Raw genomic sequence first — 14748 nt, forward strand, 5'->3', positions numbered from 1 at the left:
TGTAGACACCTTCAAGTAAAGTGTTATCAAAAACAGATATTTTGAGCTTTATTACAAGACATTTTTCTTATTCTAACAGTTTTTGTATGATTTGTTTTGCTCAAAGGAATATTTTAAGTGCAAAATAACTCTTTGTAAATCAGTAACTCTCCGCACGTTACGCTAAATTTGTGAAGAAATCACGTTTCTTGCATGGTGAACGAAGAATCCAAAAAAGGGAAAAAAAGTAAACGCAACACATTCTCACTCCAACCTTGTCACATATTGACGCTTGGTCAGTGGGCTTTCACATCTACATATTATGTGCTAGGGTTTTTGGGTGCGTCTGTTGTTGACGGGACGCTGTGTCAATTTAGATCCATCCATTGTCTGGTGGTGTTTCGAACTGATGCCATCCAGTGGCGTTATTAACTGATGCCAGTTATGAATATGGGCTACAGGGGTGGCATGTCACATGACTGGATGTTTAAGACCATCGCCATCTTGATATCTAGAAGCCAGGGTTGACTAATTTTGGATGAGAGGGTGGAGCCGCTGAGGAGCTGTGATGGCTTTTTCAGCCCCAGACGTTACCCCTTGGTGCTCAGGCATGCTCAGGGGCACTTCTCATAGGTCAGTGTGTTCTATATGGTAATGTTTTAGCAAAAATGCATGTGTTTCAGCAGTACTGAGCATAGGACTGGATAAATGAGACTTGGATTATACTGCACAAGTTGTGTTATAGTTTGTAGACGGATGTTTTGATATAGTTTTGCTGTTGTTAAACGCAGACCCTGCTGACTTAGATTCATTAAGAATGTTCACTGTTTTTGGATTCTTTGTTCACCAGAGAGGCATGTGAGAAGTACAGAGAGTTGTTGCATAGAGATGATACACCGTCTCATCTAGTTGCATTGGTGTGAACCGACAGGTTTTTACAACGTTGCAGAACGATGCATTGCACAAGAAGTCGCCTGTTTCAACTCGTCTCGTTGTGAATCTTTGGTCTGAACTGGACTTAAGTCTATGAACATTTTTTAAGTTTGGAGCTATTTTATTTAAACCCAAATATACAATATTTCCTAACGTTGCTATCCTCGTTCATTCTTTGGTTAAATCTCGTATTGATTATTCCAAATCTGTCCTCTTTGGTCTTCCTCTCAAATATCTTCATAAACTCCAGATGGTCCAGAATTCAGCCGCCCATATCATCACCAGAACTCCCTCCATCGATCACATGCGCCTCACCTTTAAGCCTCCTCCTACCTGTCTGAACTCTGTCATATCTACACCCTGCTGTACTCTCATGCCTGGTTCACACTACACGACATTTCTGCCTATTCCTACAGTCACTTCGTCAGATTAGGTGATTGTGGAGTCATAAAATCGTGCCGTGACTTGGCCGACAGACATGACACACTACACGATGGTCCACTTCCACATATGTCAGCCGAAATGTTATTGTAGTTACGTAAAAGTGCCACCAAATGGCAGGAGCTACATTTGAAGCACCGTGTGCAAACATTCTCGCTACTGTATCCTCCACAACAAGTTCCTGCAAATGTTTCACAATAAAAGCCTATTTAGAAAATGAAGGGATTCTCTCAGCTGAGGTTATAAGGGTCTTTTAATTTGAAACAGGTACAGGAAGCGTTGAGTTTGAAATGACAGCACGATGAATTAACTTTATCAAGGCAAACAGGGGCGGATAAAAAGTAAAAATATAAAAACACGGAGGGATTAATAAATAACATAGTCTGTTTCAAATTAAGCTGGTAGCCTCTGCTGTTATGTCATGTTAAGTAATTTTCTTACTTTATATCCTCCATTATGAAGAAGTGACATTGTTTGCTAGCTTGATGCTAATGGCAGTACTCACCAGGTTGATAAAGTGCCTCTGCTGTTTCACACCATCATTTTCCCTTTTACTCTGTGTGGTAACATCCGTACAGAAAATATCAAAAACCCTGGGGTGTTGTTGTCGTACAGTTGTCGACGGCAGCAGCTAACTCTGTGTTCCTATTGGTCAAAGTGACGGCTGTGACGGGAGAAGTCGTGAGCGAAACATGCCAGACTTTCTGTCGGGATGTCGTGAGCCGTCCCAGACGTAGTGTCGGCTGTCGTCTTCTATGACACACAACACGAGATGAAACGATGGATTATCGCGTACGACACTCATTGTCGTTCACGATCTGAGCCGGCACCGTGCGATGCTGCGTCCGGCTATAATCAGGCTGATGTCGTGTAGCGTGAACTCAGCATTAGATCCTGTTCTGCAATCCAACTCACATCACCATCTGCCTGTTTGACTACCGTGGGGTTTCTCCAGGTACCTCTAGAACTCTCTCCCCAATGACATTTGCAGTATTGACTTCCTTTCCACTTTCAAATCCTGTCTGAGAACGCATCTTTTCAAGCTACCTAATATTTATAATTAGTGATTTCGTCTCGTCATTCTATTGACCTATTATTGTATATTATGGAATTGTTAGATTTTATGATTCATATATACATTGCTGCTTGTTTTTTTTTTTTTAGCTGCGTCTTGTCAGGTGTCCTTGAGTGCTTTGAAAGGCGCCTATAAATAAACTGCATTGTTATTATTATTATCATAACCTTGGTGACATTACACTCCTTTTATAATGCATCCATGTAGCACATAGAGGTGATTTCTGGGAGACAGGGTTGGGTAAAGATAACAAAACAGATAATTCTTTGCAATCACGATTTTCAAAAATCCTCCTATATGTTAGTTTGCATGGAGAGTTGTCTTGCAGTAGAGGAGGCTGCGTCTGTGTGTTTTTTCTGCTGTTAAATTTTGGAGATATTGAACACACAGTATATTATTGGCTCCCAGCAGCCTCTGTTCAGAGACCTCATTTCCTTGCCGCGCTACAGTCCCAGGAGGAGGACAGAGGAGAGGGCTGAAGGAGGAATTACAGAACAAAAGAAAGAGCGGAGGAAGAGACAGGAGGCCAGTGAGAGCATGTGGGGGTTTTTCAGGTTGGGTGTTTTCGATTGGGGCACTGACTGCGGCGGCGTCGGCCATGGGGCTGTAGTAAGGGGTGGTGGAGGAGGTGGTGATGGTGGAGGTGGGCGACGCGGCGGCTCTCCTTACAGCCAGATACTGCGGGGTGAGGCCACCCAGGCCCGTCAGGCTCCCCCAGGTGGTCGCACTGTTGAGCTGCTGCATCTGCTGCGCCAGCTGCTGCTGCAGACGCCGCTGCTCCTTGTCCTTCTGCGTGTCGGCGAACTTCACCACGATGGGAGACGAGCAGCCCTGCAGGGGGAGGAAGAGGAGAGGAGAGGAGAGGAGAGGAGAGGAGAGGAGAGGAGAGAGGAGAGAAGAGAGGAGAGGACAGAAATGGAAAAACAAGTGAAGAAGAAGAGTAAAGATAAAAAGAATGGAAGGGGGAAAGGGGAGCAAACGAAACAGGTCAGGAAAGAAGAGAAGAAATAGAAGAGAAAAGGAGAAGGATAAAAGGGTAGATAAGAGAGGATAGGAGAGGAAAGGAGGAGAATAGAGGAGGAGACAAGAGAGGACAGGAAAGAAGGGAAAAGGGGACATGAGGGGAAAAAGAAAGAAGAGGGGAAGAGAACAGATGAAAGAGGAGAGGAAAAGAGAAACAAGTGAAAAGGTGAGGTGAAAGGAAAAAAGGAGAGGAAACGGGATAAAGGAGGCAAGATGGAGGAAAGGACAGATGACGAAAAGAGGAGGAGAGGAAAAAGGAAAGGTGAGAGGGGAAAGAAAAAAACAAGACGAGAATAAGTGGAAGAAGAGCGAAGATGAGTGGAAAAAAGAAACAAAAAGAAAAGAAGAGGTAAATAAAAAGGAAGAGGAAAAGGGAAAGGACAAGAGGTGAGAAAAGGAGAGATAAAAGGAAAAGAGAGGAGAACAAAAAAGGAGAGGCGAATGGATAAAAGTAACAAGGAGAGGAGACAAGATGGCGGAAAAAGAACCGAGGAGAAAGAAAAGGAAGGTGAAAAAATAAGATGAGAAGAAGAAGAAGATGAGAGGAGAGAAGGTGACGAGGAAAGGGAGGAGAAAACAAAGAAAAAGGAAAGTTGAAAAGTGAGGAGAGAAGGAGAGAGAAGAAGAGACAAAAGATAATTATGGAACCAGGTTTGTACTGTAACAGTGAGAACAGGTAGAAACACCTCAACATTAAAATGATTAATACACTAAATGCACTTAATAAAGGCACGACACACACACACACACACACACACACACACAAACTCAGCGACACGGGACACACACACATGCGCAGAGTCACACAGGAAACTTGACTCTAAAGCCAGTGGGCTTTCTTCTTTCCCCCACAAGGGCTCAGTTATCTCTGAGTCCAGAACGGTTTCACCAGAAACAGATTTCTTGAGTTCTCCAACTATTTCATCATCTCATATGAAGAGAGACTTGATATGTGCGCGTTACCGTGTGTGTATTAGTGTGTGTAAGACGGCGGCGGTGTGTGTGTGTGTGTGGAAAAGGGCCGAGAGGGATTGATTGGGATGACCAGCGAGCGAGGTGGAGAGGGCAAGAGGAAGATTTAGAGATCTGGACAATCAGACGGAGTGAATGTAATTGTCCAGATTTCTATTCCTCAGAGCTGCAGCGTGTGTGAGAGCATGTGTGTGTGTGTGTGTGAGACAAATGAAGTGTCACACACGGAGAAGGAGAAAAGAAAAAACTCAAAACACAACGCTCCTGATGAAAGTCGCCGCGACGGCTGAAACAGAGCGAAGCTGAAACGGTAAGTCATAATCTATCACACCACACCATTACTCACACGCTGCAATCAAAGCCTAACTGGGGGCAAATCCGTTGGAAACAAAGGCAATGTGCCACGGGGGAATAAAAACCTTTTGATTGAAACATTTAGTTTGAGGCACGATCCGCACTCGGCGGGGGAGAGAAGGGATTTGGCTACTTTGCAGATAGCGCGGCACACAGTCGGAGCCGAGATATAGTATGTCAAGTGTGTGTAACCCAGTGTGTGTGTGCAGGTACAGGTACATGTATGAGACAGTGGATCACTACTGTAAAACGTCAATTTAGTAAAATCCACTTGACTTTTAGCATTAAATCGAAGCAGTTACACAACTTCAAACAGCTTTGTACAACTTAAGTGATGAGCAGAAACTTTGTTAGCTCATTCTTCCCAGCATGCACTGGGCTGCAAATCCGACACACTATACTGCTGTACACACTCAGACAAATCCTCCTTTTAATGTATGTATATAGGGCTCATTGCAGCCTCTCGTGCCTCAGATCTCGCTCCCTTTTCTTATTATATTTGTTCATTTCTGTTGCACACACATCCCTTTTTTTCTGTATGTATATAACACTGTATTTAATTCATTCGAATTCATTGTATCTCACATCTTATTGTCACATTGTCTTATCTTTATTGTGCTTTTATTTCTGAGCTGACAGCTTCTCTTGTCTCTCGTCCCTGTGTTAACCGACATTAACTCTCAGGAATCCTTTTTTTCTTCTGCTTGTTTTGTGCCTGTCTAAGACGCCACTAATCATTATTTTCATGACAAATTCATCTATCTATTACTGTTTTTTCGATTAACTAATTAACAATCTCAGTTGTACGGTGGTGAAAACTGTGGGAAAATGGCCACTAAAAAGTTGCCAGAGGCCACTCTGGCAACTTCAGATTGTGTGTTTGTGCCCCTTGACAACACTCCAAACCCCTAGTAGTAAAATATTTGTTTACAATTGTAGGAAACACAGAAAAAAAGCAAATCGTCACGTGAGAAGCTTGAAGCAGCAAGATTTTAATATGCCAGGTAAATCACTAGATAGGCGTTTCCTTTCTGTTTAACGTGAATCATTGTGACTGGCATTTCCCTGAATCCATATTCCTAATTTTCCTGTTCATTATATCAACTAGCTGATGCTAAAAGCCTTTATGGTTTCTCTGTTACAATATCTGCACTTTCTGCTAAAATCTCAAACTTAATGTTCCTTTATGTTTTCTTTAGGCACAAAAAACATCTTGTTATGGTCAGTAAAATTTCATGTTGTGGCTTAAAACACCTGCTTTTGGTGGCACAATGGTGGCTGGAAATGCCGCACTATGTTGCTAAAAAGCATTTATTCATTAAAAATATATCATTAAAAACACCCACTTTTAGTGGCACAATCGCTGCTACAAATGCTGCAATTTTGGTAAAAAACACCTGCCTTCGGTGCCACAATCTCAGCTGGAAATGCTAAGATGTGGTGTTAAAAAACATCCGCTTTTGGTGGCACAATCACAGCTTGAAGTGCTGTAATGCATCACCATAAAACACCCGCTTTAGGTGGCACAGTGACTGCTAGAAATGCTGTGTTGCTGCTAAAAAACACCTGTCTTTGGTGCCACAATCACAGCTGGAAATACTAAGATGTAGTGTTAAAAAACTCCCGCTATTAGTGGCACAATGGTTGCTAGAAATGCTGTGATTTTGCTAAAGAACACCTGCCTTTGGTGCCACAATCGCAGCAGGAAATGCTAAGATGCGTCACTAAAAACACCCACTTTTAGTGGCACAATCACTGCTACAAATGCTGCAATTTTGGTAAAAAACACCTGCCTTCGGTGCCACAATCTCAGCTGGAAATGCTAAGATGTGGTATTAAAAAGCATCTGCTTATGGCGGTTTGCCATCCGCAGTGGCTGCTAGAAATGCTGTGATTCTGCTAAAAAACAACCTGCCTTTGGTGCCACAATCGCAGCTGGAAATGCTAAGATGTTGAGTTAAAAAATACGCGCTTTTGGTGGCACAATTACGGCCAGAAAAACTGCGATTTTGCTAAAAAAAACAACCTGGCTTTGGTGCCACAATTGTGGCTGGCAATGCTGCGATACATCACTAAAAAACGCTCACTTTTGTTGTCACAGTCGCAGCTGGAAATTCCAAGATGTGTCACTAAACAATACTCACTTTTGTTGTCACGATCACCGTGTGAAATGCTGTGATGTTGTTAAATAGTACCTGCTGGAAATACCTTGCTGTATTGCTAAAAACACCCATCTTTGTTGCTGTTTTGGCAGCCATTTTGCCCAGGTGTCACGCCCCCCATCATGCCCTCCAACCCCTCCACCCTGCCCCCCCACACCCCGATCACAAAGTCAGCTCATACACTATGTCCCTTTAGAAATGTTGAAATACATATAAAAAACAAATATAATGTCTCCATGGTTTATAGAAACCTACAATGCCAACATTTTTAACTGTGCTAAAATGGCACACAGGTAGCAAAGACATGCGGTGACAATTTTAAAGCAGTCCAGTTAGTAAAATGTTGACTGGCAGCGACTTAATGTTTTACAGTGTACCTGTACACCTGTATGTGTGTTTCTCGGTGTGTGTGACCAGACAACCCTTCCTCTCTGGGCCGAGGCTCGACTTTATCAGCTGAATGAGCATGTCTCCTGCCTGACGGCGGCTCGGCCATATTTATTCCATCTCTCCACCAGTCATTTTCCCTCTTTATTCTGACCACCGACAGATAAAGGAGAGGAGACGATGGGAGAATTGCATTCGGAGGGAGCGTGTCAGTCTGGGGCCTCGCCGCTGCAGTCGATTCCCCTTGAGACAGGAGCTCCCTATACCTCTCTGCTAAATATCTCATTACTCCAGCTGACACCCAGCGCGCGGGGGGAAATGCAGCCCAGAATGAGAGTCCTGCCCTGGGAGAGGGGCCGAGGGGGCCAGGGGCCTCTACGCTCGGTGCTGCCGGTTCTCCCTGAAGACCCGGCTGCACTTTAAAGTTTTCAGGCGATTGGCCGGTTGGTCAACTTTGCCCTTCATTGATGAAAACACGTGGAGGGAAAGTGGCATCTTATGCCATCTGTTGGTTTCACTCACAGAAACAAATCATCATTGATTTTACCGTAGGGGGATTTTTAATAATTCATCATAGATTAGCAACAGCTTGAACTTTCATATCAAACACTGTGTGACTATAGTGCTAATCAGCCATGAGCAGGATGAAACAACATGTTGGTCCAGGCAAAACCATGTATTTACAAATTGTTATCACAGAAGACAAATGATTACACACTTCTTAAAGTTACATTACTCAATGTTTTCATGGCATCAAATCCCATTTTTTAGAACTATTTATGGTTGGTATGATTCCTGCTATGGCCATTCAACGTATTTACATTCTGTAATCATCTCTATTTGTAGTAGTTTTCATTGTTAGTGGCGGAGTACGCCAATCCTGTGCTGAATTAAATGGCCTTCATAAACACAAAGGATTCACAGGACACGATGCAGCACATAAATCAACATATTGGTCTTAACTGTACCTCGGTGACATCAGCCTCACTGTTTACTGGTCAAGCTTTGTTTATAAACGCCAGGAGATGTCAACAAGTGTTACCAGAAGAATGTTACCAGAAAAGCAGACTGCCTGGCAACAGTAAAAACCGATGTACTGCCGGGCATTAGATTTGTGTACTGCAGTTATTACCGTTGCTTTAAGTTGATGATATCTTTAATCACTTTGTGTTGCCACTCTTTCCATGAGGATGATTTTTAGCTTTTACAGCAATCTCGCATGTTCTTTCATACTCTGGCAAAAAGCCTCTTCCTTCCCCAGTGTGGTGGCTCATTTCTTTCCAATAATCTAACGCCATTTGACCGTCCCTGTGGTCTCTCAATGAGGACCTGTAGAGGTGTCTGCACTAGTAAACCTACTAAGCTTCCCTCAAAGGTGTCTATGTTTAACTGAAAAGTTTAGAGGTGCAGACCAAAGCGGTGTGAAAACTTTCGGAGCCTTCGCACTCGATGCAAATGTGATGAAACGAGTCATGTTTTGGTGCGCGAACTAAGCCGGGGACACAACGGTGCGCATAAACCTAGCTAAAATAACATGGGTTTGTTTGGCTGCACTGTAACAGACACAGTTGTTTCTCTGCTGTTGTATTTCTGCCAAAGCAACTGCTCAAAGAGTGTTTTCTGTAGTGTTAAACTGCAGTTCAGGATGTCTGAAGGTATCAGACACTTAAATTTAATGTGTGTAAGAACTTTTTTAAGATAATCTTTCACCGAATTTAAGTCCGATTTTTTGGACAAATAAGCTTTTTCTAATCTTTACCTAAAGTGAGTTTGGTAAAGTTACATTTTGCCAATAGGAAAGAGCAGTTTTAAAGATTTGTAACATCAGTGATGTCCGCTTTCACGCAGAAGAGCCTGACTCATTTTGACAAAAAGAAATTAAAACATGGAAGACTGAAATCTGATCAAATGTTTATGGCAATTTAAGACTATTATTATCATGACTTTTAAGGCCTAATATTTAGAATATTGAATTTAAGACATTTTAAGACTTTTTAAGGAAATTCAGGCGTGACCAGGATTGAAATCTGTAGAAATTTATAACTTTAACTCTTGAGGATCGCACACAGATATGTCCGTCAGCGCTTCCGGCCTTCATCAGTGTGATGAAGGCCGGACGGCCGAAAGCGCTTTGTCCTTTAAAAATGCTTGAAAGACCTCATTAAAATCTTTTTACCTGCTGAAGGACATATCTGTGTGCGATCCTCAAACTGTTTTTGTTCTTGCTGGATATTTATTTGGACTACGCACCAGGAGGGTCAGAGCGCAGTGGTAATTTTTGAACGATAACTTTAACTCTTTGAAACCTGGCTCGACATCACTTTTCTTGTGCTGCATTCAGATGCCTTTTGGAAGTCTATTCAAACCTTTTAATGCTGAGCAAATTGGCTTGATTTATTTTGAAAAACATGAGAAAAAGGCAAACTGGCAAGAAATTAGTTTATTTAAAAAATCATTTAAAATAAGGCGAAAGAAAAATGTTCCGAAAACTATATTTAAAATGATCCTAATTACATTTTTTAAATTATACTACAGAATTGTTATAGGTTTTTAAACGCATTTTCAAGTCATTTCCCTTTTTATTATTATTATTTTTTCCTTATTATTATTTTATTTAATTTTTTTTAATTACTATACTTTATTAATTACTTTATTATTCTTTTTAGGTTGCTTATTTCTTTCTGCACATGTTTTTGAAAGAAATCAAGCCACTTTGCTCAGTCTTCAAAGGGTTAAAAAAACAAGAGAGTTTCTGAAAAGCTCTCGTTTTAGATCGCTCTGTCAAGACTTCCTAAAATTAACCATAGCCACAGAGTCGTTTCTGAAGTGTCATGTCTCTCACATTATTCTCACCACTCTGGAAGCTTTATTTAGTCCGTTTCTGAATATCTGACGAGCCAGCTAATGTTTATAGGTATTTGCTGCTGATGGGCGTCAGTGAAAACTCTGCCGCTGGGCGCAATTACACCTCATGTTGTGCGAAACTAAATTTTGTAAACCATCTGATTTGTTTTGAATTGGTCACTTTTGAGCACAAACAGCAGGGGGCAACATGATGACTCTACCTCTCTATGGGCACCAAAGTATTTCACGAGCCCCTTGTAGATTGTTAACACACAATAATACACTGAATGTATTAATATCAGATGACTAATATCATCCAGCATAAGAATACACCTTTGAAGTCATTAAAAAAAAAAGTTGTGTCTTAAATGGTCTCTGGATTCAGATAGTTTGAAAATAACATGTCATTAACTTGATGCTGGTGGTGGAGCATCAATTTATTTTTGATACTATTTCAGGAGAGAGCTTTTTAGCTGCAGACAGTCTCCCATGTTGCACAACTTCCACATCTTAAGAAAATGAAGCGCTCCACGTCTCACAGGAGCCTTTCTCACCAGGACACATTTCTACAGGGAAAACACTCGGTTTTTGTCTTGTGTCTTATAAATTCTGACAAATCTTCGACACAAAAATGCTATACCTGGATACATATCTTCACAGCATATATCATAAAGTTTGGATCCTCAAAGGTGCTGAAATATAGATATCATAAATCCGTCCTTTTAAACCTCTCCAAACATTTCATCTGTGCTGTACGTTTGACGCCCTGACATCACACCGCCTCTGTGACTGACAGACCTGACAGCATGACAACCTATAGTCTCCAAATGACACTGCAAACGTAGCAATAAGCACCTGGCACAATTATAGAATCCAAATTTATAATCATGCAATTACAGCACATGGGTAATTTTACATGAAAACACATCAGCACCTGCTCCAGGCGGTGCTTTGACCTCGTCTCACACGCTGGAAAAGTAAAACTTTTGTCTGTGACAGAAGTTACAGACTTGTGATCGACTTAACCAGGAGTTCACTCGGCTAATAAACCTGACTACGCTCCCTGAAGCCAACTCTCTGAGACAACCGTGAAGAGAGCATTACACATCACTTCCCCATCTCTCCCAAAATGCTTCGACGCACACACGCAAACTGAACTTATAAGCTCCGGTCCGTTTACCTTGAAAATCAATCTCTCGTAGCTTTCAAGAGAGTTTATGTGCTCTGAACCTTCTCCATCTCATTTATTTACAGCTCACATAGCCTTTAAATGTCAAAGCAGGTGATCTGGAGCTACTAAAAGGAGAGCACTGTAGGAGTTAGCACACCGGGTCTGAGTTCTTTGTGCACGTCTGGTTTAACCTATTGTCCCCAAAACATCTGACATACAAAAAGCTTTCACACTGAGTCAAAAGCAAGCATTAGAAACAGAGAGTGTTTAACAGAATGATGAATTACATACCAGAATATCTTCGGCTCTTTCTCTAACTCCAGCCATGCTACATCTGAACTTAAAGGAACACTTCTCCCATAAAATGATCATTTGTATATCAATTACTCACCATCTGTGTTACCTTGACTCCTTGAAAATACATCTGTTTTTCTTGCATGCCTTCACCGTGAACAACGAATAAAAAAACAGCGGATATTCTTGATGAAATAAAGTCATAGGGGTCCACAGTTACCTGTGTACAAACTCTCACACAACTCGTGCGGTATAATCCAAGTCTTTATCCCGTTTTCTGCTCAGTACTTCCCAAAGAGATCCATTTTCGCTAAGATGGTAATATTTAAAACATTCTCACGTTAACAGACCATCGCACGGACGAGTAGGGTGCTTGGGAAACTCACTGGAACGCCTGAACAGAGGTCAACATGCTCATGTGTACCTATGCGTGCTACTTCTATGCAGAAATGTTTTAAATAGTGAGGTGTTAGTGATAAGAGTAGCTTGTCTGGGCAACTTGATTGCCCAAGTAGAGTTACAAGTACGTGCTAGCCCAGGTTGAGGGCAGGAGAGGTTATGAATTTTGTTTCTAATCGTTAGAATTTTATCAATAAAGTCATGAAGTCGTTACTGCTGAGGGCGAAAGGAATACAGGACTCAATAGAGCTGTGACTCTCTGTCAGCCAAGCTAAACTGCTGATTAGAAACCTACAAACAGTGAGTTATTTTTTGCTCTGGCAATGTGGAGGCCCTTTTCGACATTTACCAAACTAAGCAAGATTCTTCCAGATTGGTTGAGCGCAAATTCCTTTCAAATTTTTGCCCTATTTTTTTTAATTCATTCGTTTTGGACATTATAACACGGAGCCAACTAGCTTCTTTTTAAGAGATGAGTGAGTCAGCAGCACTATCAAGAAATGTGACGTGTTATTGAATTAAATGCCGATGGAATCACTTCCTTAATTTAGCTGCAGCACCATCAGACAGACATCTACTGTAGAAACTTGTGATCAAGTGACGTGTGATCAGGTAATAAGAAAAAAGTTCTTAAATAATGGTCTGATAAAAAGGGCATCTGTGGAGAGACTATTTAGTCTTTAATATCGATGCCAAATGTCAGAACACGATTGATGTGTGTGGTTAAAACACACGTAAGGTTAAGCAAGAAAAGCACATTGTTAGGTTTAGTCTAATAATTGCGACAAGCATATTGTAATGTCACATGAGATACATCACTTGTGTAGTATGCTATACATACTAGTACATTACGTTGTTATTAACAACACACTTCACACTTGGTTTCACACTGAACACGAACAGTCCCTAACGTGTAACCCTAGCGCTTTGCCCTAACGCCCAACCCTAATGACTAACCCTAACTCCTAACCTGAATGATTAATCCTAATGCCTAACTCAGAATCTAGTGCCTTCCCTTAGCGCCTAACCCCAGGGTCTTACCCTAACACGCAACCCTAACACCTAATGCGAACTCCTAACCTGAATGATTAATCCTAATGCCTAACCGTAACACTAGCGGCTTACCCTAATGCCTTACCCTAAGGCCTAACCCTAAGGCCTAACCCTGGGGTCTTACCCTAACGCCCAACCCTAACACCTAACCTGAACTCCTAACCCGAATGATTAATCCTAATGCCTAACCCTAACACTAGCGCCTTACCCTAATGCCTTACCCTAACGCCTAACCCTGGGGGCTTACCCTAATACTCAACCCTAGCGACTAACCAGAACTCCTACCCGAATGATTAACCCTAATCCCCTAACCTAACCCTTGTGCCATGCCCTTACCCCTAACCCTCAGCCCTAACCCTGGCAAGTTGCCCTAACACCAAACCCTAACGCCTAACGCGAAACTCCTAACATGAATGTCTAATCCTAATGCCTAACCCCAACACTAGCACCTTAACCTAATGCTCAACCCTAAAGCCTGACGCAAACTCCTAATCCGAATGCCTAACCCTAAAAGCTTACCCTAACCCTGATACCTAACCTTAACACTTTACCCTTATCCATCTACCTTCCCTCTCACCCGCCTCGCTCTTTATACTGCGGCAGTTCATGGAGTGCAAAAAAAAGCCAAATGGTCTCATACCTCCACTAAAGGATCCCTTGGTGCATGGATATCTGACGCTGAGAGCTAATGATGAAGCATCACCTGAGCGCAGGTTGCATTTACTTAAACTCATGATACATGTTCGTGGTTTTTGGATTCTCCGTTCACCATGGAGGCATGCAAGAAAAACAAAGTTGTCTTCACTTATTCAACACTGGTGAGTAACTGATGCACAGCTGGTCATTTTGTGGGTGAAGTATTCCTTTAAATGACTCTTTTAGTTATGGGATCCTCCAGCTTTATGTGATGTCCTGTAAACCATCAGCCCCGATTAATCTAATCTAATATTTTCTTTCCACTGTCGGTCTTTCCATCTCCTCTCTTCACTACAGTTGACAGATGTGTTTGTTCGCTATTTAAACACACACTGCTCTGTTGTCTCTCATGCTCTACTTAAGCTCCCGTCTATATGCGCTCGAACGCTCGCGCATCAGCGGTGGGGGTGTGTGAGCACGCAGCGAGGGCAGGATAATGTGCGAGTGGGTCTCCAGTGTCATGTGGGGGGAAAAAGGAAAAGCGGAAACAGAAATCAGTGTTGATGGAACACTGCGCAGGGGAGCTGAGCGCTAAATGAGTATTTATAAAGGGAGTGAATAATGTAAAGCACAAATACAACACAATGGCGCCAACCCACGTCTCTCCTCGCGTGTCTTTAGAGGTTCGACAGTGAATTACCTGTCTCGCTCATATCCACTTTCATTACGGCTTGACATTCAGCAAACGTGCTCGTTTTGGGTGAGATGTGTGTGCCGGTGTGTACCTGAATGTCACGGCGTAATGAGAATGGATATGACAGTGACAGGGCCATCAGCGAATGGAGAGCCCGGGCCGCCTCCCTTTTCTCCTCGTGACATGCACGCACAATCTTGCTCTATCTAAGACAGTGGGGTGCAATAGAGCCAAGACAATAACCAAACTCTATTTACCAGACCTCATTCCCTCATACGGACCTGAAGTAATTACTTTTAAATTGCAAAACTGAGGGACATTAACAAACGGT

At 42.2% G+C, this 14748-nt stretch overlaps 1 protein-coding gene across 37 annotated transcripts in view; it reads right to left on the bottom strand.

The window, feature by feature from the left end:
- celf2 (cugbp, Elav-like family member 2) overlaps positions 1–14748 on the bottom strand; it is a 318322-nt gene that overhangs the window by 32162 nt on the left and 271412 nt on the right. For 20 of the 37 annotated variants that reach the window (XM_078164979.1, XM_078164975.1, XM_078164977.1 and 17 more), the window contains one exon: positions 3098–3259. In XM_078164979.1, coding sequence (XP_078021105.1) covers positions 3098–3259 — 162 coding nt within the window. Of the gene's footprint in view, positions 1–3010; positions 3260–14748 lie in introns of all 37 variants that reach the window. The other 17 variants (XM_033614399.2, XM_033614394.2, XM_033614420.2 and 14 more) reach the window with 1 other exon arrangement.

The sequence above is a fragment of the Epinephelus lanceolatus genome, chromosome 23 (genome assembly GCF_041903045.1).
Source record: "Epinephelus lanceolatus isolate andai-2023 chromosome 23, ASM4190304v1, whole genome shotgun sequence".
NCBI lineage: Eukaryota > Metazoa > Chordata > Actinopteri > Perciformes > Serranidae > Epinephelus > Epinephelus lanceolatus.